This window comes from Trachemys scripta, chromosome 5 (assembly GCF_013100865.1).
Source record: "Trachemys scripta elegans isolate TJP31775 chromosome 5, CAS_Tse_1.0, whole genome shotgun sequence".
Lineage (NCBI taxonomy): Eukaryota > Metazoa > Chordata > Testudines > Emydidae > Trachemys > Trachemys scripta.
Genome location: NC_048302.1, coordinates 25,885,866 through 25,909,019, shown reverse-complemented (window position 1 = coordinate 25,909,019; position 23,154 = coordinate 25,885,866). Strand labels below are relative to the sequence as shown.

The window sequence follows — 23,154 nt, the reverse complement described above, 5'->3', positions numbered from 1 at the left end:
CAAATAGGGCTGTCAAACGATTAAAAAAAATTGCAGTTAATCGTGAGATTAAAAAAACCAGTTGCGATTAATCGCAGTTTTAATTGCACCATTAAACAATAACAGAATACCAATTTAAATGTATTATAAATATTTTTGTACGTTTTCTACGTTTTCAAATATATTGATTTCAATTACAACACAGAATGCAAAGTGTACATTACTCACTTTATATTATTATTTTTATTACAAATTTGACTGTAAAAAAGAAAATAAATAGTACTCCTCTACCCCGATTATAACGCTGCCCTCGGGAGCCAAAAAATCTTACCATGTTATAGGTGAAACCGTGTTATATCGAACTTGCTTTGATCCACCGGAGTACGCAGCCCCACCCCCCCGGAGTACTGCTTTACCGCGTTATATCTGAATTCATGTTATATCGGGTCGTGTTATATCGGGGTAGAGGTGTATTTTTCAACTCTCCTCATACAAGTACTGTGGTGCAATCTCTTTATCGTGAAAGTGCAATTTACAAATGTAAATTTTTTTTTACTTAACTGCACTCAAAAATAAAACAATGTAAAATGTTAGTGCCTACAAGTCCACTCAGTCCTACTTCTTGTTCAGCCACTCGCTAAGACAAACAAGGTTGTTTACATTTGCAGGAGATAATGCTGCCTGCTTCTTGTTAAAATGTCATCTGAAAGTGAGAACAGGTGTTCACATGGCACTGCTATAGCCTGCATTGCAAAGTATTTACGTGCCGGATATGCTAAACATTTGTACGCCCCATCATGCTTTGACTTGTATGCTCTAAAGTAACAACAACCACCATGAGAATAGTCTGATCCTTTTACAGGCACTTCACTGAGCTGCCTATGCACCCTGCTCTTTCTATCTCCAGTTTCCAACCAGCCTTTGCTGAGGTTAGAGACAAGCAGACAACTGTGGTAGCCAACTTGGTTCATTAGTGCATTTTTTAACAATGTTAATTGATTTTACTTCCCTGTCCCCCTTCTTATCCCAACCCTTCTCATCTCCATGGATCAGGAGGAAGGAGAGACACCCAAGAACTGAGTGCATTATCCTTCTGAAGGCTAGGTTCACGGGAACAACATAAGCCTAACCAAAGGTTGGTGTGAATCCATCGAACATACTGATTCTCATTTCATAACACTGGAGATACTGACACATTGTCTCTGCTAACCCTAGGAGGTTACTCAGGGAAGATAACATAGCCTACTGAATGTTCTACCTTTTCCAAGACCCCGCTTTAAGGAGGGTCTGGAGACAGTTGTGGCAAGGGGATCACTTGTGTTGTGTGATCACTGAGGATGGGGAAGGGGATAAAGAAGGCCCAGAGCTGATGCACAAGCACAGGGGCTTTCTCATGGATATCCCTGTGCCTCAGTTTCCGCTGGGTTCTAGAGCAGAAACATAGCCCATGCCATGGTGGATGCCAACTGTTCCCCCTCCACATATTCTCATTTGGAGAAAAAAATGTGAGGAGATCGTTAATTTTCCTTCATTTCCCACAGACTCCCAATCCCTGCCAGTATGCCCTGAACGTGGTGCTAGATATTACTGTGGTATCTTCAGGTGAATTCTCACTTGCACAAGGTCATACAAGAAGTCTATGGCAAAGCAAAGTGCAGAACCCAGATTTTCTAGCTTCAAGTTCCCCGTACAACCACTATATCATACATGTTCAGGAGTATGTATACTTCTTAATGGATCATTGCCATGGGGAACGTTGATGAGTAACTCTCTCGTGTTTCTGCAAACTTTCATCTAGCAAAGCAAAACCAATAGTGAAATGATCTAACAGAAACAGACCAGTGACTCCACATTTCTTCTTTTTGTTAGGCATCCTATGCTGCCTGGAATTTTATATATATGATGATTTGTCTATTTTTGACTTCCAAAGCTACTAAAAGAAACTGAAGAAAGTGTGCAGTAGCACAATCTGTAACTTAATACCATTGATTGCTAGAGTTAATGGTGGAAGATCACTTGTAGGTTCTAATCTATTCTTAGGTACCTCTCTGCACTGGCCAGGGAAATCATCTTTGCTCCTTTCTAGCATAAACTATGTTTAAGCATAGTTTGCTAAATAACATGCTTTTCCTGGGCAGTGCAGACAGGTGCATTCAAATCCAGGAGGGCAGCAAAAGAGAGTTTAGGACTTGCTTTGTAGAGAAAGCATTGTGAGGAATGAACTGTCAGGAGAATAGGTTTTGTGGTTTCAATTGATTAGGTGTAGAAATTTAGGGAAGTTAATTATAAGCTAAAAACAATCTGAAAACAGTTACAGGTTAGAAGCATTAAATAATTGGATGAAGGTATGGGTATTTAGTGTTAGTAATATAGATCCAAAAAAACGCTAGGTGTGAGTGAGAATATCATTTGGGCTAATTGACTAGAGGTAAGCAGGTAGGTAGGTAGAGGTGTGTGCGTGAGAGAGAGAGACACCACTCATCTCCCCATTTTATCTGTTTAGATTGTAAGCTTTTTGGGGCAGGGACCTGCCTTATAACTGTCTATACCTGTAAAGCACCTAGCACATTTATAGGCACCACAGAAATAAACAATAATGCAATTGTTTTAAAACTGCAGGACAGCACTGAATGGTTTACACACAATGTATAGTAAATTTTAATTCCTCAAAAGCTCTCTGAAAACAAATAACCCTCTCTTTGATCAAAACTTTTGGCAATCTCAGTTGTTCTTTCATCTCTGGATGCAAGAGGGAGACTGGAACTATTAAAAAACAAAAAAACAAAACAAAACAAAAAAAAACCTCATCAGAACTGGCAAAGCTTCCTTCCACTCCACTTTGTAGTTATCCCTGCTTGCTGCCCTGATGTTAGGAGAATTACATAAAGCAGATCCCCTCAGAGCCAATAACAAGTACTTAAAAGGGACACTGTCCAGGCTGCTCGCTCCAAAACTTGACCTACTTTTCCCCCTTCTCTGTATTTGTAAAATGCATTTAATTCTCTCTCTGTGTTTTTTTTTCTCAAACAAATGTTTCAATGTTCTTTTAAAGACTCAGCACTGACAAGCAACCCCATAGGAACAGTATGTGCCCATCTAAGGGAGAGAAAGGAATATCTGAAAGGAAACAAGTTTCAGTTTCACGCTTTCAATAAAGAGGCCAGATTGCCCCCCAAGATCTATTTACAGAAGTTACTCCTCCATCCCTTTAAGCACAGCTCTCACTCTTTGGTTTTAGAGAGGCACTAAACCTCTTCATCCACCAAGAACAAATGGTACATTAACTTTTCTGCAGCATCTCTCCATAGCTTGTCCAACCAGGACTTCTGTGGAGATGGTTCTGCCTTCATACAGATCCCCTGGGATCTACACATTCTGGGGCCTAGTGCCCCTTTCCTTTCCTCTGGAGGTGTAGGGGGGAAATGGGACCTTTCCTATGCCAATGGAAAAATGTGGGGAACTCTTCTCCTCAGGGCCCCTTTCTCTGGGCTTTTCCCACAGGAGTGAGCAACAAATTTTATTTTTTTAATGATGAAAATCCCTTGACAATTTCCTTCTAGAGCACCATGACTGCTTCCCCTCTAAAACACGGGGACCTGAATCACTTCGTGCCATGCAAGCTGCAACTAAAGAGAACCTCTGAGCATAAATTGCAAACTCACCAGGGTGCACAGGGTTCACTGGTTTCAATTCAGTTCAATTCAACAGATGTATGTAGTGCCATGAATCAGTAGGAAGGGGCTTGATTTTGTATAATGGGCATGTACAGTCCTCATATGGGATGACTTGCAGATCTTACCCATAGCTTCACTCCTCGTGAGTGATGAGGGAACCCTGTAATCACAGTGTCTGGAGTTCACTTGCCATTACATGGAATTAGCTAGGAAAGTCACCAAAATTCAATTTGAAGATTAATACATGTAATACTCCTTTAGATTATTACGTAGAGTTAAAGAGGTGCTACCACTTTCTAATACTGATTCCTTTTACCAAATGGGTAACAGCTATCTTTGCTTCAAATAAAAGAAAAAAGAACCACTTTGTCTGTGCACGATATACTTACAAATATTTGACAGCATATTCTGTCTTCATTACACCTTAGAACTCACTGTGAGAGAAAATAGTTTCCCAATATGAACAATTATGGTCATAAGGGAAAATATTTGTATCAAATGTTTATTGTGATGAACACAAAGTATTTGTCCTTAACTTAATATTCTACTGGTATATATAAACACAGAGCCCTTAAAGGCTATGATAACACATATAAAATAAGTCATGGCAGGATGGATGTGATAAATAAGCCCTGTAGTAGTCTAGTCTAATTTAATCAAAGATACTAATCTTGATTTACATGACATTTTATTACACTTTATTCATTGCTCTTCCCTGAGTACATAGGCAAGACTGTTACTATCTATGGGAAAATAGTTATACTTGGTATACAGAACACATCACTGCCTACTGTAGATTTTACCAGTGCCAATTTTGCTCAACAAAAGAGCAACACAAAACTGTTAATAAAGACTCTCTATGCTGAACAAATCCTGCAGACAATGCAAAATGTAGAGGTAGTTCTACAGTACTTGACAGCATGGAATCATTTTGGTGTCCTAATTATTTTTCAAGCAGTAATGTACGGGGAACAAAGGTGACATGAATAGTCACATAGAGTCTATTCATATGAAATAAATCATCCATGGAGTGAGCTTTCTGATCACATTTGAGCCTGAAATGCAATTTGATAAATAAGTAAGATAAAAGAAAGCTCAACAGTTTCTTGCTGAAGTTTCCACTGGGAAGCAGGTGTTCAGTTGATCAGTCAGCCTATAGAAAAGTCTAAACAAGGGAATGAAATATTATCATCTTCAAGCAGCAGATGTCTGTAAATGCAACTGCCAGATTGGCAAATCTGATTAACTTCATGGAGTTCACATATAAAGCAATGTACAGCAACATAAAATGTAAAATTCCAAACTAGCGTGAGAAACAAAATGTAATGAAGAAGCTACTAATACAATCTAACTGAACAAACATTAGTCAGAATACCAGAGAGTTTAGTGAAGGTGACAAAAACCACAAAGAAAACTACATTATGGATACAAGCAATAAGGTACAATAACTCAAGCTAGTAAAATGCTTTCATGTTTTCATTTCACTTGCCATCTGCAGACATCCATAGCTTTCTAGTTATTCTGTATGAATAATTTCTATAATATAAACACATTCCCAAGGACTCTGCTTCTTCACTGTACTCTTCATGCAATAATAGTTTAAGTAGCTTATTCTCTCTTGATATATACTCATAGGATCTACAAACACTAGCAGGAGCCATTGCACTTATCAAAGGGGAGCCCGGACCCCTAAATATATCTAATCTCATGAAAAAAATGTTATTAAACTAGTATAATTTAATTTTCCACAATGATCAAAATATTTAAATTTAAGAAAGATGGAACTACATTTTCAAAACATTGCACCTGATTCGGTTGCGCAAATCCTGTAACCATGTACATAATTTGCAAATGAACTCACAATTACATTTCAGCCCAATAACATTTGGGAATGCAAAACCTATTGTGCCCACAAAAAAATGAAAAAGATATGTGCATGGTCCTGGTACCATGGCCATCTATTTAAGAATGCAATAGCATTTGCAACATAGTTAGGGCATACCTTTCATCCACACATGTAGTCTCCTCTTTAACTCACATCTTTTGTTGTCTGAGGCTTGGAGAGAAGTACATGTTGCCTTCCTACTCCTCCAATGTGGTCCAAAGGTGAGTACAATTTAAAATAATCTTAGTTTTGTGGTTATTCAAGTCTCAAATTGCATACTTAGCATATGCTCTTAGAAAATCTCACCCATTATGTTAAAGAGGAAAAAAACTTCCTTTAGTCTCATGTCCGGAAATATTATGATATTGAAATGGTGTTTTTTTTTTAACCAGTCTGTCACACAAGCAAAGTACTGTTGTCACACCTATGATACATTTCAACTGTCCCATAAAATCAGAACAATTGGTGCAATAAACATAAAGCAAGAAAGGGGGGGAAATGACTCAGAGTTTATAACTGTATGACACAGTGAAAAACAAAACAAAAAACCCCAAACCACCATCAACAACAAAAAATGTTACATTTCCACACTTACGGCTATCATAGCATATATTGCCGAGGGCACGACCTGTCTGAAGCAACACTTCCTGGTCTTTGCAGTTTAAGAGCTGCACCAGTGGAGGGATCAACCCAGCATCCACACATGAGTTCCGCATAAATTCTGCAAAGAACAGAGAGATATTTAATTAAAGTCGAGTTATATTGGTTTGATCTTTTCTAGTTAACATACAAATCCGCCTTTGGCAAAAGGCTTTTCTTTCCAGATTATGCAGGCACTGCAGCTGCCTCACTCACTGAGAATAAATGTATGTCTGGAAAAACAATCCAGTTATCGAAAAAGATTCTAGACAAGATGGTCAACTTCAGAATTCTGGCTACGGTTTTTCCATTGCTCATTGATTCATCAAAAATCAAGTGTTTTAATTGACTTTCATGGAAACTACTTTAACATCCTCCAAATAATCACTGAGCATGTTTTGAGAGTAATAAATACAAGGCAAAAAGAACAGAATATTGGCAACATTTGTTCTCCACATTTGCAAATTAAACAAAATGTAAACTCCCTCTATTAAGCAGATTTAAGACTGCAGCATTCCTACGCCAAAATGAACAGCCGTATCTGTTTTACTAGATTATCTAAATTAAATATAAGCAGAAATGGAAGCTAAATTTCCAAGCACCTGAAAAGCGGTTGCTACAAAAGATAAACGCAGGGAACTAACACTGAGTAGCAAGCTGGGTACTGGATATCTCTACAGTAGGTCTAGGAAAGGGGGGGATTAGAGACGCTTAAGAGGCCAAACTTTTCACAGTCCAAATTACCCCACAATGGGGGGAAAACCAGATGATCCAACCAGTGACAGATTCTCTTACCCCGGTACCCCTTCTCCTGCCATGTCCCCTGCTCATAGGAGGCCTGACTATAATCTCATTTCCACCACTGTAAATCAGGAGTAATTCCATTGGAGTCAATGGAATTACACTGATGTCAGTAAAAAAAAAAAACCCTAGGAGTTGGGTTGCATAGGATACACACCCCATTTGCAGGCCTCCTGCAAATTCAGTCCCTTTCCTTGTACAACAGAACTACAATGGTTCTGCTTTCATGCAGGAGTCCCTGGCTAGACTGGGGTCTGGATTTACCTATAAACAACTGAGAAATGTATGCACCAGCTATCTATGTTTACTAATCTTGCAATATCTTTTTTTCCTAGGAAAATGACATTAGTACAGATTTAACCTGTCCTTATGTCCTTACAGACTTTGAGTGTCATGTATAGATAAACAGACTTGTATATGTCAGGTGGAAGACCAATGGCCAGCACAAAAAAACTCTAAAACACAATTTGTTAAAGCTGTAAATAAATGCTATGCTAAGATGACAGTGGTGCTAGGAGTCTAACATCAGCACAGTGCACTGTCATGTACAGGATCCGAGATCACATGCGTCAGTCCCTTACAGTTATCTATCTTTTCTTGCTTTTGCTATTTCTCATGCCATTTTTATTCATTTCTCTTCTTTCCTCCTTCAGTCTCCCACTTTCATTTTCATCCCAGTTTTTCTTTATTGGGCCTATTATTTTTTTCCCCTTCCTCTGCTTCTCCCTTGGGTAGATCCTCCCTCTCTCTTCTCCTTTCTATTATATACCCCCATCCTCTCTCCTCCCCGCACATCTGTTTTACCTCCACAAAACCAGTCACCATCTCCTCTCCACTGAAGGGCAGGTTTTTTCTCTTAGTTCCACACATTGTGTTTGGGGGTGGGAGGAATAGTATCTCATTCTTCACCCTTTCCTACAGTAGAGGAGTAGATTTTATTGTCACTCCCCACTCATGTGAGAAGGGAAGACAAGCAGAATTCAGGGCCCCCTAGCTGTAGTGAGGACTAGACTTCACTTCAACTGAACAGATGTAGTGAGGAGTGGGATGGAAAGAGCTGCTGGGCAGGGAGCAGTACTGCTGGTGTGCAACCCCACTAGAAGATGAAGCAGGTCCCCTGGAGGCCTTGAATCACATTAAAATACCTAACAGCACAGGGCTGACGTGTTACATAGTTGACCAGAGACTGAGGCCTCTTACATCGATCTAATTATGTTGGCATACAAGTTACAGTCTTGTTCCCCCTGACGTTGGCTGTCTTGTCAATTTCACGGCTCCCAGCCAGGCTGCTGCCCAGAGGCTCCCTGCGCACAGAGGCAAGAAGCCCCAGGTGGCAAGAAGCCCCAGGCAGCTACACCCCATTCCTGACTGGGAGTGAGGAGGTGAGAGCCCATGGGGGCAGCTGGGGTCCTGGCGGGGAGCTGAGAACCCCCACGCCGCCTCTCTTCAGTTAGTGGAAGTGCTCCTGGTGAGGATGAACACCGCCAACAGAAGGAAGGTAGTATGGACATCGGCGGTGGCTGTAAGTTGACCTAACATAGGTCAACTTAGGTTTGTAGTGTAGACGGCCCCTGAATATGAAGATCCCGGCAGTTGAAACCAAGCAGGTCAGCTTTATAGTTAGTATCTTCTAGGGAGGTAAGTGAGTACGGTTATTGTGCAATGCCCAATTCCACAAACCTTTCTGAAAAAATATTTTCAGTAAATTCCATCTTGAGGTAAAGCATAGCAGTTGTGAAATCCATGAGGAGTGCATACATGTGCCCCTTTGAAACACTGATTTTCTGATTGCAGAGGAGGAGATCAAAAGCTCATTCTGGAGCTCTCATACCACAGTTGACTTTACTGCTGAAGAGGAAGAAAGAGCTCCCCTGGGAGCTCTAGTCATTGACCAGGACTCCACTGTGCTAGGCGCTGCACAAAAACACAAGACAAAAAGATGGTTCCTGCCCCACAGAACTTAGAATCTAATATAAGACAAGAGACCACAGATGGATACAGACAGGTAGATGGAGAAGTACAAGGAAACAATGAGACAATATTGGTTAGCATGACATGAAGTGGTATCAGCACACCAGCATCTGAACTGCTGTCAATTTTTTTGTAGGCATCACAGCAAAGAAGAGTTTTAAGGAGAGATTTGAAGGAGAATAACGAGGTAGCTTTGTAGATGTTTACGGGGATCTTCTCCCCAGTGCGAGCGGTAGAATAAGAGAGGGTATGAAAGTTCTTGACTGAAAATTTAATAGATGTCTAGCATCATAGGCTGATCAAAGGTGAGCTTTGAGTGCTTAACAGCAAATGAGGGACAATACGTAGGAGGGAGGCTAGTCTGAAGGTCCTTAAAAGTGAAGACAAGCAGCTTATGTTTGATAGGAAAGGGGTGACGTGGTCAAAATGACGGTCTAAGAGAATAGTTTTTGCAGCAGCATTCTGACTGGATATGAGTGGGGAAAGACTGTGATATGATGACAGCCTGGATAAGAGTTTTAGCTGTGTGGAAGGACAGGAGAAGCCATATCTTCGAGACATTATGCAGAAAGAAACAGCAAGAGTTGGATACAGCCTGGATGTGAGGACCTAGAGAGACGTACAAGTCAGAGATGACACCTGGGTTATGGGCCTGAGTCTGAGGCAGGATAGTGGTGTTGGAGAAAGCAGGGGGTAGCCAGGGCTTGGTGGGAAAGATTAAGTGCTCTATTTTATCCAAGTTGAGCTTGAGCTCATGGCAAGACATCCACAACAAGACGTCAGATGACAGGCTGAGATTTTAGCTTGGACAGGAGACAGGTCAGTCGCAGAGAGGCCGATCTGTGAGCCATCAGCATAGAGCTGGTAGCTGAATTTGTGTTCGCAGATGAGACCACCCAGGGACAAGGTGCAGAGGGAGAAGAGTAGGGGGCTAAAGGCCGAGTCTTGTGGAACCCTCATAGAAAGCTGGAGGGAGGGGGGGGTTGAGGAGGATCCTCCAAAGGACACAATGAAGGAGAAATTAGAGAGATAAGAGAGTCCTGGAAACCAAGGAAGGACAAGAGCTCAAGAAGAGCATGGCTGATGGCATCAAGGGTAGCTGACAGGACAAGGAGGGTGAAGACGGAGTTCTGGGCTTTGGCTAGAAAGAGGTCATTGGAGACTTTGGTGAGAGAGGTTTCAGTTGAATGCATGGGATGTAAGCAAACTGAGAGGGTCTAGGACTGGGGGAGAGGACTCCAGACAGTGAATGAAACTGTGAGTTCAATGAGCTTAGAGAAGAAAGGGAGGAAGGAGATGGAGCTGTAATTGTAGAGGCAAGTGAGGTTGAGAGTAGATGGGAGAACTAGAGCATGCTTGCATTGTGAGGGAAAAGAGACAGAGGAGAATGAGAGAGTAAGGGATGGGATGTGAGTGGGATGAGGAAGATCAGGAGATGGGATGGGATCAGTGGACGCAATGGAGTATTTAGAGGAGGAAAGTAGATAAGAAACTTGTGTGTCTGTGACAGAGGAGAAAGAGGAGAGAGTTGTAGGATGGAAAGAGGGAAAGGAAGGAAAATTGAGGGAGGGGGGAACTCGTACTGTATTTTGTCAACTATTACACCACTATAAATTTTTCAGTTAACATATTAAAGGCAGAAAAGGTATGCAATAGGGTTTGGTGGATTTATCTATATGGTTTGGAACATTTTTATTTTGGGAAATAATTTTGCAATATAATTAGATTGCTATATGCAGATTTTTGGAGGCTTAAACTATTTACAGATTAGGTAATAATTAGATAATTTTTCAATCTCTCAAGGTACAAAATAGGGTATATATTTGCCCTTTTTTTAATGCGGTCTCTGAACCTTCAATGTCATATTAACTCAAAGCAGCAGAAATTACAGGAATTACTGTTGTGGAGTTTAAAAGGATGGTATATACAGATTGTGACAAACTGGGGAAATGTTTGTATTATTTTTGAGTATTATGTATGATTGTATGTATGTATTATGTTGTTCAATTTTGTATTGCTGCCTACCTGAATACATAGCGTTAACTCAAAGGAGGCTGTAAAGGGGTTGTTAGAGAACCCAGGAAAGGTAAAACAATGACAGGTAAAACAGCTTCTCAGGTACTCAGCTTCAATGGAGTTAAGATAACAATGACTGGGCCATCAGTTGGGGAAAGAAATTACTTACCTGGCTCCAGCCAAGCTAGAATATTCTACTACTCCCAAGGCTAAGCCTAGGATCATTGGGCACCACACAGCTCAAAGACCCTAGAAAAGGGGAGGGTTTTTTTGTGTGAGCTGAGAGACCAGGATGCATCAGTGAAAAGGCTGACAGACAGACACAGAAATAGGGAGCCCAATGCTTCAGTACAGGTTGTTTCTGCATGCCAGAGAGGTAAGGTAGCCAAGATGAGGAGAAATTTATCAAGGTGTAAGTAGTATGCAGGTGAGTAGGCCTTTCATTGTGTTTGGGGGGTTGTTAGTTTTGCTCTACCTGCTTTGCAGGTTTGGGTGATGAGTAAATCATGTTTTGTTTTGAAGAGGCTGTATCACTGCAAACACACCTGTCACGAGCTCTAGGAGAAAAAGGGCTTGCAGGTTCCAAATGCAAATAGTCATGGTTTCCTAGTCTAAGTGTGGGCGAATTGCAGAATTCAATCCCAGGAGAGAGAGAGGCCCAAGGCCTGACATCTGTCCAGGTGCATTCAGTGAGATCCTGAGAAGGGGCAGCAGTAACTGTGATACAGATTGTAACTGGTATATATCCAGATAACAACAGCATGCTTAGAATATTAGATCTAATTGACAGCTTTAATAAAATAAATTGGGAACATTTGATTGTATACAGCACATTTTTTTCTAAATGGAATTTTAACTGAGCTGAAAATAACATAAATGTTTGGGATTACATATACCACAGAAAACGGAACAATTTGGTTAAACTTGCTATGGATCCTGACATTAATCCAATACAATAAAGAGCGACTTGGACAGATGACAGCTTCATCTTTCCATATGGAGAAAAGCAAACTCTGAGCCAGATTTATTTTATTTCTCTTCCAAAGTATAAACATGAAAAGAATGCTAACCATTACAATGCAACTTGGGCAAAACAAGCAAATCAACAACCTGTCTCCACACAAGAAACCAGTTCATCAAATTGTTAATTCCCCACTGAGCTCCAGAAAAAGCTGGATCTGAAAGAGCCTATCATCTACTAGAAGTCTTCTTCTAGCCTCACACATCAGATACGGTCACGGGGAAGCTATGCAGGGACTGGGACTGCTGACTCCTTCAGTACCTCCATTAAATGTATCCAGATAGGGCCACTGCCAATCTTTACCTATTCCCCTGGACCCACCACCATCCATGATCCAACTCAGAGGGTAGAGAATGGACTGTGTTGAGTCAGCTCCCTACAGCAACTTCCCTTCCAAAGGAAAAATAGAAGAGGGAGATGGACTCACAATCCAGTGTTTTCCCTAAAGAGGAATCTGCAGAAGGAAAATCAGCTGCCAGGACCCCATGTGGGCAGCTAATGAGAAACATCCTTCCCACCTCTACTCAGCCCCCTTCGAAGGATGGGATGATTTGCAGTCTATAGCTTCTCACCAGTGAACCTCCTTGGATGGGAGTAGAGCAATTCAGGAGCTGAGAGAGGTCAATTGCATCTCCTTTTTCTATTCCTTCTAGAGAGTCCTGGCAGTGGCTACTGCCTGCAGATCTCCAGCACTCACTCCACTTCCTCCCCAGCTGAGGAAGTCCACAGGGTTACACAGAGCAAGGTCCATCCAGATGCATATATTTGTATTTAAATAACAATATAAAATTCTATAATGGCCTGGCTAAATAATGTGCTTGTTTGTAGATCTTCATAGATCACTTCTTGCACCATCTTGGATACAAAAAATCATTATAAAAAGTTTCCCATTCGTACAGTACAAATTGAACAGCACTGAGTTTAAGTGGGGCTGAAAGAATGTTGGGGGGCTTGCATGGGCCCTCTGCTCCGGATCAATTTCACCCATGTTGGAATGTTTAGAGCCCATGAACTATTCTTTTTAAAGAAAAAATAATTTTAGAAGAATTTTTAGATTATTTTTCAAATATATATATGTTGTATGGCACCTACCACAAAGATCCCTGATCCTGAGTAAGGGCTTTTGGCTGCTACTGTAACACAAATAATTATCTCTATTTTCGGAGTGACTGATCCTACTATTTTGTCACAGGGCCTGACAGTTGTAATAATGTTGTCGCTGGTCCCAGCCCTAAGAGGTAATTCGGTTGTCCATTTACCACACTTGTACAATCTATTGTGGTAACTGTGTACACAAACATTTCTGTACATGCATTCCTGAAAATCTTTAAAAGCCTTAATATTTTTTTTTTTGCTTAACAAAAATACACAATAGATTTTTAAAAATTACATATAGCACAAAAGTAAAGACTGAAAACAAATGCTGTTCTGATGTATTATCAAGGGGATAAATGCACTCTAAACAAATCTAGTGGCAACAAAATATTGACAAGACAAAAACAGAAAGGGTAAAAGAGAGACGGATGAAAAATCTCTAATCTACAAAATGAAAACATAAATGAAATAAAACATACTGACAAGTGAGGTGCAAAACTGAAGATGTTCCAGCAGAAAAGTTCTTGTGGAAAACCTCACCATTTTTGGCTACTTCTGCTATGATGTTAGCTACTTTTGCCGTGCAGGAAGACTGTGGAGTCAACAGACTTGCAAACACCTGAAGAATCCCACTTTTTTGGATTTTTTCGCTTGTCTCGGTATCTGAAAAACACATCAAAACAAAAAAATCACTTGCATAATAATTTACAGCCTCTTTTTTTAAAAAAGTAAAATTTTGAAAATGTGCAAGCATAAAAAATTAACTTAAATCTAGACCTTGCTTAAAGGTAAGTCTCATGGCAACTACTGTGCTATATACAAGGCAGAGGTTTCAGTATTCAGTATACAAGATGAATGTTTCAGTATTCATCTAACAGTGTTTATTTAATACAACGTTTCAAAGCACTTAATATCAGTTAATCCTTACAAGGCAACTATGTGGTAACTAAAAATGTAGGATTATCCTCATTTTACAAACAGATGGGGAAACTAATGCAGAGAGCGATAAGAAAATCCTGATGAAAGTTTAGGGGACAAAAAGGTCTGTGGTAGTCCAACATCAACAGGCAGGTCTACACTACCAGTTAAGTCGATCTAGTTTACGTCGCTATAGGGTGTGAAAAAGACACCCCCCGGGGCAACACAAGTTACAGCGACCCAAGCGCTGTCCACACCAGCACTATGTCAACAGCAGATGCTCTCCCGCTGACATAGCTTCCGCCTCCTGCAGAGGTGGAATATTATGCCAAAGGGAGAGCACTCTCCCATTGTCACAGAGCATCTTCACCAGCTGCACGACAGCTGCATCAGTGCAGCTGTGCTGATGTAGCGCTTCTATTATAGACTACTCTATGTGACAATAAACAGGTGGTACACTGAGCTGACCAATCATGGGGCAGGTCCACTTAGTACAGAAATAGAGGTGGAGAAGATGCATTCCTCTTGGGCCAGCAGAGAGCTATGTAGTCAGTGCACAAGTCTGAGAGTGTGGGGAAAGGAGACAGAGAGTTATGCAGTCCTTGGTTTCCCACACTCCATACACACTGGTGTGCTGGGAATTACTGTGCTAAGGCAGCAGTAACACCTCTTCAGCTCCAGTGGCAGGGACAGAAGAAGTGAAACTGGATTCTCTATGCTGAGTTGGGGATAAAGTGTTTCAAGGGGAACTCCCTACCTCTTCCTTCCAGTTGTCAAGGGACATCTGTATACTGACAAGGCCCACCCACGCTCCATCCTTGGATTATAACCTACTTATAGAATTGAAAAACAACAGTAATTCTAATAGGGATTAAAGCAAGAGGTACTACATACTAAGTATGTGTATTTTTTCTACTGTCAAATGTTTTTACATTTCAGATTAACATGAGTGCAATATACATATGATTAGATGGCAATTGTTATTTTGTCATTTTATAAATGCAATGGGACTTCTGTTGTATTTGATCATTCATGCTAAAAGTTACTGCATTCTCTAAGAATGTCAGATCAGATACAGTAATTGATGTTCTTGTGCAAAGCAGAACAAATTCATCTGAACTCAATCTGCTGTTTTAAATCTCTCCGTCTCTCATGAGTGTCTTGCAAATACTACAAGATATGCAACCACAAGTGCCAGCTTCTAGCTTTCCCCAAGGGTGCTCAACCCCCGCTCAGCCCCAGGCCCTGCCCCCACTTCACCCCTTCCTCCGCCCCGCCAGGGCCGGCTCTAGGCACCAGCAAAACAAGCAGGTGCTTGGGGCAGCACATTTGCAGGGGCAGCATTCCGGCCATCCTTTTTTTTTTTTTTTTTTTAAACTCACTTCCTCCCCTCTCGTAACGCTGCATAAGCGGAGAACCCATGGGACCCTGGGAGCTGTAGTTCCTTGCCTAGCTCCTTGCCTATAGAGCCAGCCCTGGAGCAGGGAAAGAACTACATTTCCCAGCAATCCCTTGGCAGCTATCAACAGGAAAGGGAGGGGGAGGGAGTGAAGTAGCTGAGCCATGCTGCAGCTTGCTGTGAATGAAGAGCTGGCTGCTAGAACAGGGTGGCACTGTGAGTGGGGGACAAGTGTGCACAGCCCAAGGAGTAGAAGGCTTTGCCCCAGATATCCCCTTCAGAAGACTTCCCCAGACTGGATTAGGGATACTGGTGTGACCTCACCTTGCAGCCCTCAAAGAAGGAATTGGGTGGACTAAAGGGACAGTGCCCCCTCTATCTGAAGCCTAGCAAGGGAGGTACGTGGATCCCACTAGAATTTAAAATGAAAAGTAAGGGAGGGGAGGCTCTACTAGGACCTGGGCAGCTTTAGATACAGTACCAGGCACATAGGAGGATTTCCACTTCTGAGCCATGGAAGCAGAAATGGACTTTTCCTTTCCAGATATCGCTAATATTCAGAAAGGGAATCTAGCACCTGCCATCCAGATTTGAACACCCTCAAAATTCAGGAGTGCTCAAGCTCAATTTGGGCAGCTGTTACTTCATTTCCCCTAAATCAAATATACTGATCCACTGTAACTTGCTGTAGAAAAAGCAGGATAAAATTGAGCAAGAAATGCTTCCCGGTGATTTTTAGGACTGGAATTGCTATTTTCAACAGCCATTGCTTTTCTTTTTTAGTTTTATTTGTTTAAAAGGAAGACAGTGATTGCATTGGCAAATTCTCCATAGAACCAAGAGTGGAACAAAAGAATAATAAAGGCACATCAACTTTTCCTCATTTATGTAGGACAGTCTTATAATATACATCCCAGACATCCTCCAATCACACAAAGCTGAACATTGTTCCACTTTACTGTAGTTCTGTAAACTCCTGCTGAATGACCCGCCCTGGGAGCGAGTTACCAGTGACCCAGGGCTGGGACAGCAGGAGGGTGCAGGTTGGGGGGTGGGGGGGAGAGGAGCCCAGGGCAGGGGCAGCAAGGAGCAGGGGGGGCCCAGGGCTGGGGTGGGGGGCAGCCAAAATTTTTTTTGCTTGGGGCGGCAAAAAACCTAGAGCCGGCCTTGGCCCCGCCTCTTCCTAGCCAGTTCCACCCCTCCCCCAAGCACCCACCAGCAACCAAGCTCCCTCCAGTGCCTCCCGCCCACTGGCAGCCCCGCCGATCAACTCCTCCCCTTCCTCCCAGTGCCTCCTGCACACTGCAAAACAGCTGATCTGTGGTGGGCGGGATGCGCTGGGAGGGAGGGAGGGAGGGGGAGGAGTTGATAGGCGGGACTGCCAGTGGGCGGGAGGCACTGCGGGGAGCTTGGCTGCTGGTGGGTGAGTACCCCTGGAGTCAGCGCCTATGTATGCAACATTCTCACATTGCTTCAAAATAGACCCTCGAACTTGTCAGTAACGGGGGAAACTGGAAGTTGGATATGAGGTATAAACCACTCTTGTTACTAAGGGCACGTCTACACTGTAATTGAAGGTGTGACTACAGCACATGTAGACATACCCAAGCTAGCTTTAATCTAACTAGCATGACTAAAATTAGCAGTGAAGCTGTGGTATCACAAGTAAATAGCAGGGCACCAGGTAGGCTTGCACAGTCCGTGCTGAAACCTATGGTGCCACATCTTCACTGCTATTGGTACCTGAGCTAACTAAATTAAAGCTAGCTCAGGTATGCCTACACAGGCTGCAATCACACACCCTGAATGCAGTGTAAATATACTTTGAGTATAGGACACTTCGTTGAGAAGAGAATTAACTAAAAACCATCAGTTGCAATTCTCCCCCCACAACTTCAAAACCTCCACAGTGGCTGCTGCAAGTAAAGCCATGGAAGAGATCCTAAATAAGTGAGGCAGGATAGCAATAATAACAACAACTGTACTTTGCTTTTATCTAGTGCCTTCCAAATCAGTATCTCAGATTGATGGGTGGTATTATCCTTAGATAGGGAAAGTGAGGGCCATGAATCTTAAGTAGAGCTGGTCAGAAAACAAGTCAAATTTTTCATGAAAACTTTGGGCTCCTCCCCCCCCCAACCAAAAGGTGCTCCACAGACCATAAACTGGTAACCTCTTGGTTACAGAACGGGGCTGGGAAAGAAAAACCTTGTCTCTGTCACTGACATGCTATGTATGATATTGGAGAATGTGAGGCAAAGAGTGACTTCTCATCTATAAAACGGTGATAACATCTGATTATTACTGAACAGGGATTAATTAACTAATATGTATATAGCACTTTCAGCAGCAACACATGACATAAGTGCTAATTATTATTAATCTATTTACAGGCTTACACGTTAGTTGTGAGTTTTCAGATATGCTGAGGAACCTTATGTCATCACAAGGGAATGTTAATGATCCATTTGGAAGATGTTACAAACAGACCAATTCTGCACACACTTCACAGGTAAGTTCTTGAACGGATGCATGGATGAAAGAAAACACACACACACACCACTTTTCCAGATAGTAGTTTCATTTGTATCCACGGGATAACAGACCCCTTTGATTTCAGCTGCTAAAGTACAGTAAAACATATCTGGAAATGTGGGGCTCTACTGATCTGTACAATGTGAGCCACAATTAGTAGGCAGGAGGCATTAATATGGTTTCACCTGACACATTGCTGAGATAATATTTAATGAATCTGTAAACTCGGGGGTGGTCCCGTTAGACTGGAGAATAGCTAATGTGGTTCCTATTTTCAAGAAAGGGAAAAAAAGTGATCCGGGTAACTACAGGCCTGTTAGTTTAACATCTGTAGTGTGCAAGGTGTTAGAGAAAATTCTGAAAGAGAAACTAGTTGAGGACCTGGAGGTTAGTGGCAATTGCGATAAATTACAACATGGGGCAGATCGTGCCAAACGAATCTGATCTCCTTCTTTGAGAAAGTAACGGATTTATTAGATAAGGGAAATGCGGTGGACCTAATATACCTGGATTTCAGTAAAGCGTTTGATACTGTACCCCATGAGGAATTATTGGTTAAACTGAAAAACATGGGGATCGATATGAAACTCCAGAGGTGGATAAGGAATTGGTTAATGGGGAGAATGCAGCGGGTCGTATTAAAGGGTGAACTGTCGGGTTGGAGGGAGGTTACTAGTGGAGTGCCTCAAGGTTCGGTTTTGGGACCCATTTTATTTAATTTATTTATAACTGACCTCGGGACCGATTGCAGGAGTGGGCTGATAAAGTTTGCGGATGATACGAAGGTGGGAGGCGTTGTAAATTCGGAGGAGGATAGGGATATCCTGCAGGGAGACTTGAATGAGCTTGTGAATTGGAGTATCAGGAATAGGATGAAATTTAATAGTAAAAAGTGTAAGGTGATGCATTTGGGGATGACTAATAAAAATTTTAGTTACAAGATGGGGACGCATTGGTTAGAAGTAACGGAAGAGGAGAAGGACCTAGGGGTCCTGGTAGACCGCAGGATGACTATGAGTCGACAATGCGACGTGGCGGTGAAAAAAGCCAATGCTGTCTTGGGAAGCATTAGGCGAGGTATATCTAGTAGGGATAAGGAGGTCCTGCTTCCGTTGTACAAGGCACTGGTGAGACCTCATTTGGAGTACTGTGTGCAGTTCTGGTCTCCCATGTTTAAAAAAGATGAACTTAAACTGGAACGGGTGCAGAGAAGGGCCACTAGGATGATCGGAGGAATGGAAAACCTGTCGTATGAAAAGAGACTAGAGGAGCTTGGGTTGTTTAGTCTGACAAAGCGAAGGCTGAGGGGGGATATGATTGCTATCTTTAACTATATTAGAGGGATCAATACGAGGGAGGGAGAAGAATTATTCCAGCTTAGTACTAATGTGGATACGAGAACGAATGGATATAAACTGGCCGTGGGGAGGTTCAGGCTTGAAATTAGACGAAGGTTTCTGACCGTCAGAGGGGTGAAATATTGGAACGGCCTTCCGAGGGAAACGGTGGGGGCGACGGACCTGTCTGGTTTTAAGATTAAGTTAGATAAATTTATGGAGGGAATGGTTTAATGGTAAAACATAGTAGTCAAGGAAAACCAAGAAATGGTAGGTAAATTGTATAATGGCTGACAGGGGTCAGGCTGGAGACTCTTGCCTATATGCTCGGGGTTTTACTGATCGCCTGCAGCTGCCCTGTGCATATAGAAAGCCACAGAGCATCTCCACTCATCCACTGCATCTCTGAGCAGACCCCACCCTCAGTGCTCCTCATAATTTAGCTCATTGTGCAGAGTATATCAAATCATCTGAAGACAAGTAGAGTTCACTGTATTGGGACAGTATACTTTAAGCAGAAAACGTATGGATCTAGAAAAAAGGCAGACATGTTTATTGTGCACCCCCTGTATAAGGAGTCCCCAAATGGTAGGTACTAGTCAAATGCACATCACTACAGCATCACGCACATACCTCTAGAGTAAAGAGTCCTTTTTGCACCTTCATAATAAGCTCAGTTTTTCAGAGGTTTAGAGTTCATCAGGTTTACGTTCTAATATAAACATTTAGGGGAAACTATCAATGGACTGTGGCAAGGGACTAATTTTTAAATTGCTTTCTTAAAACATTTGGAATTGGATAGATACTTCAGCTGTTAAAAAAAAATAACTTTTGGTAGGGCTTTGAAATACTATCGGAGATAGTCTGACCTCACGTAAAAAGATGGTTTATTTATAACCCTGAAAATGGCTGGTTATTTCTAGTACTCCTTCTCCAGGCTTTACTATTCCTTTTGTTATTAAGAAAGAAGTATTTAGCCACATGCAAGTTACAACATGGTCCTGACAGAGAGAAGCCAGGAAGTGTCAATGGAGAAGGTCTCCAATCAGCCCTTACTTGTCTGCTGGGCAAGCTACCCCACCTCAGAAGAGGCAGCAGCTGGTGGGGGAACGGGCTGTAAATGGTTGTGGGAGAAAGAGACAAGAAGGGCTTTTTTGAGGGATGGCTTTAGATCAGGGGTGGGCAAACTTTTTGGCCCAAGAGCCACATCTGGGTCTGGAAATTTTATGGCGGGCCATGAATGCTCTCAGTTTCTGGCCAATGGGAGTTGCGGGGGCGGCGCTTGGGGCAGGGGCAGCGTGCGGAACTCCCTGGCTGCCCCTACACATAGGAGCCAGAGGGGGGACATGCCGCTGCTTCCAGGAGCCGTGCAGAGCCATGGCACTTGCAGAGCAGGGCAAGCCCCAGACCCTGCTCCCCGTCGGGAGCTCAAGGGCCAGATTAAAATGTCTGAAGGGCTGGATGAGGCCCCCAGGCCGTAGTTTGCCCACCCCTGCTTTAGATGCAAGTGTTGGACAGGAGGAGCTGTCAGGGAGGGGAGGAAATATTTGTGAGGCAGTGCTTCAAGGAGGCAAGTAGCTCATGGCTTAACTTTCGAAGAGTGTGTTAAGATTCTTATTATTGGTTGAGTTGTAGGCCCTGCCTAGCCTGTGGGCTGCACTGTAACTTTGGTCTGAGCTGTGGAGGACTGCAGATGCAGGCAGAATTAAAAAAAATCAACATATATAGTTTTCCTTTTCTCTTGGGCTTCCCTCTAATAACCAGAGGCTGATGTGGTGAGGGCTAGGGACCTCAAGAATCATGGACTAGACGATGAGTCTCACCAACTGAATCGATGCCCTATGGCCTCCCAAGATAGATATGGCAGCAGACTTCTTCATAAGAGGGGAAGAGAGTCAGAGGTGATGAATGACATCTGAGAGCCCTGGAAGGATAAGTTGGATTATTTTATTTGTTCTGGGGTCATATAGCATATTACATACATTTATGTAGCGGTACTGCCAGGGTGATTTTAAACACTGCTACTGGTTTGGGGTTTTTTCTCTTGCAGAGTCTCAGCCTTCGGGAAATGATGCCTCCGCAGCTAGCGAAGGCTGATGTCCGCACAGGGCCATGCAGAGTAAGGGCTTCTCTTCACTACCGGGGTAAGTCAACCTAAGTTACTCTACTCCAGCTACGTTATTCATGTAGCTGGAGTCAACGTAGCTTAGGTTGACTTACCACGGTGTCTTCATTGCGCTGCGTCGATGAGAGACACTCTCCGTTCGAATTCCTTTACTCTTCTCGGAGAGGTGGAGTACCGGGGTGCACTCTGCCATTGATTTAGCGGGTCTTCACTAGACCCGCTAAATCGACCCCTGCTGCACCTATTCCAGCAGCATCGATCTCTCCAAGTGAAGACCAGCCCTAAGAAGAAAATTTCAGATTATTTGAGAACTGTAAAAATGTTAACAGTTTAAACATGTAAAACTGTGTAATAACCTCACACTTTCCTATTTGTTCCTTTGGCAGGCATTGGAGAAGACCAGCCTGGTTTTCTGTGCTGAAGCAATGGTGGGGGTATTATTATTTGGTTACGGTGAAAGAGTGTATGGAGAAAAAGGGTACTATACCTTTAAGGGACAGGCTATTGGGGATGAGTTATATAAACAGGAACAGAAAACAGAGCAAGGGAAAGAGAGAAGCAGAAGTCAGGCTGGCTGCAGTTGCTCTCTCAGACACCAGGAGACAAGCCTAAATTGTCTCAAAGACTTGGGTGTGAACTGTAAGTTTGGAAGGCTTGAACCCTGGGCGTGATGAACTATCGTAATGATTCTTGGCCTGAAACCTTATTAAAAGGGGACATGGCATCTGGTTATTCTGCGTTGTCTTCTCCTTGCCTTGGGCTGTTAAAATGGAATCTACAGCTGCTCCACTTAGAGAAATTAAGGTGGGGTCGATGTGCAGTGCCACATTGGGCCACAAGGGGGTGCTCAGAAACTGCCTGCACCTTTACAAAGATGTGCTAGGCACTTTCCAAACTTCTTCTTATTTAATGTTTTTGGTATAAAATTTTATGAAGGCTCTATTGCGTTACCATGTACTATCTCTGGCAGAGCCAAAACCCAGCTGGATCACATTCCTGCTGCTTTTAGATCTGCTGGGGAAAGGAGAACTGGGCAGAGGCAACACCAGGCTCTTCCTATTCTCAGGCAAATCTGAGGAAGAGGGAGATCCTGCAGGGCCAGTGCTAGACATTTTTAACCATCTTGCCTAAACCACATAGATAATTCCCTTCGCACTATTTAACCATGGCTTTAAAAATCTGACATGGTGGCCAGCCTGGCATTCCAAAGCCACTCTGCAAAATCCCTTGGCTGTAAAGGGACTTGAGAAGCTTTCTTTGAAGGCCTAATTTTCAGCCTGCATGCATGCACTGTATGCATAGTGCTTCTGAAAACTGACACCAATCGCTGAGTGCAGAAAAATGCATATCTATTGTTACTACTGTGTACATGCAACAGTTTCTTTGAAAATCGGGCCCACTGCAGGCAACATAGTGTTATGAGCTGGATGAAATGTTGTTATGGGTTGAGTTAAAACCTCATGGAGATTTAAAGGTGTGAGCTCACCCTTGAATTAACATAACTGTAACCATAAACTCCAACCTAGGATGTGAACCCATGCTGGGGGTTTTGGCTAAGTATTGGGTTTTTTGGGGGGGGTGAGGGGGGGTTGTCTGTGAAGAGAGATTACACTGAAACTCTAGGCAGACAAGAACAGAGAGCCGAGGAGAGGCAAGAAAGCCAAGAGGCTTGGGAGCTGTAAGCTAAGAGACTGCCCCATTTATTCTTGGTTCCTTCTGCAATCTAAGACACAGAACTTTATACATTCCTTGTAAATAA

The 23,154-nt window shown here is 42.6% G+C and overlaps 1 protein-coding gene and 1 long non-coding RNA gene across 7 annotated transcripts in view; one reads left to right on the top strand and one right to left on the bottom strand.

Moving 5' to 3' along the window:
- Positions 1-23,154, bottom strand: part of RAP1GDS1 (Rap1 GTPase-GDP dissociation stimulator 1) — a 159,300-nt gene that overhangs the window by 53,864 nt on the left and 82,282 nt on the right. For 4 of the 6 annotated variants that reach the window (XM_034771744.1, XM_034771746.1, XM_034771747.1 and 1 more), the window contains exons 3-4: positions 13,622-13,744; positions 6,134-6,259 (exon numbers count right to left, since the gene is read on the bottom strand). In XM_034771744.1, coding sequence (XP_034627635.1) covers positions 6,134-6,259; positions 13,622-13,744 — 249 coding nt within the window. Of the gene's footprint in view, positions 1-6,133; positions 6,260-13,560; positions 13,745-23,154 lie in introns of those variants that run through there. The other 2 variants (XM_034771749.1, XM_034771750.1) reach the window with 2 other exon arrangements.
- LOC117877992 lies at positions 801-22,926 on the top strand. The gene is made up of 3 exons (XR_004645871.1): positions 801-1,114; positions 17,792-17,910; positions 21,035-22,926. It is a non-coding gene; the product is annotated as an uncharacterized LOC117877992 (long non-coding RNA).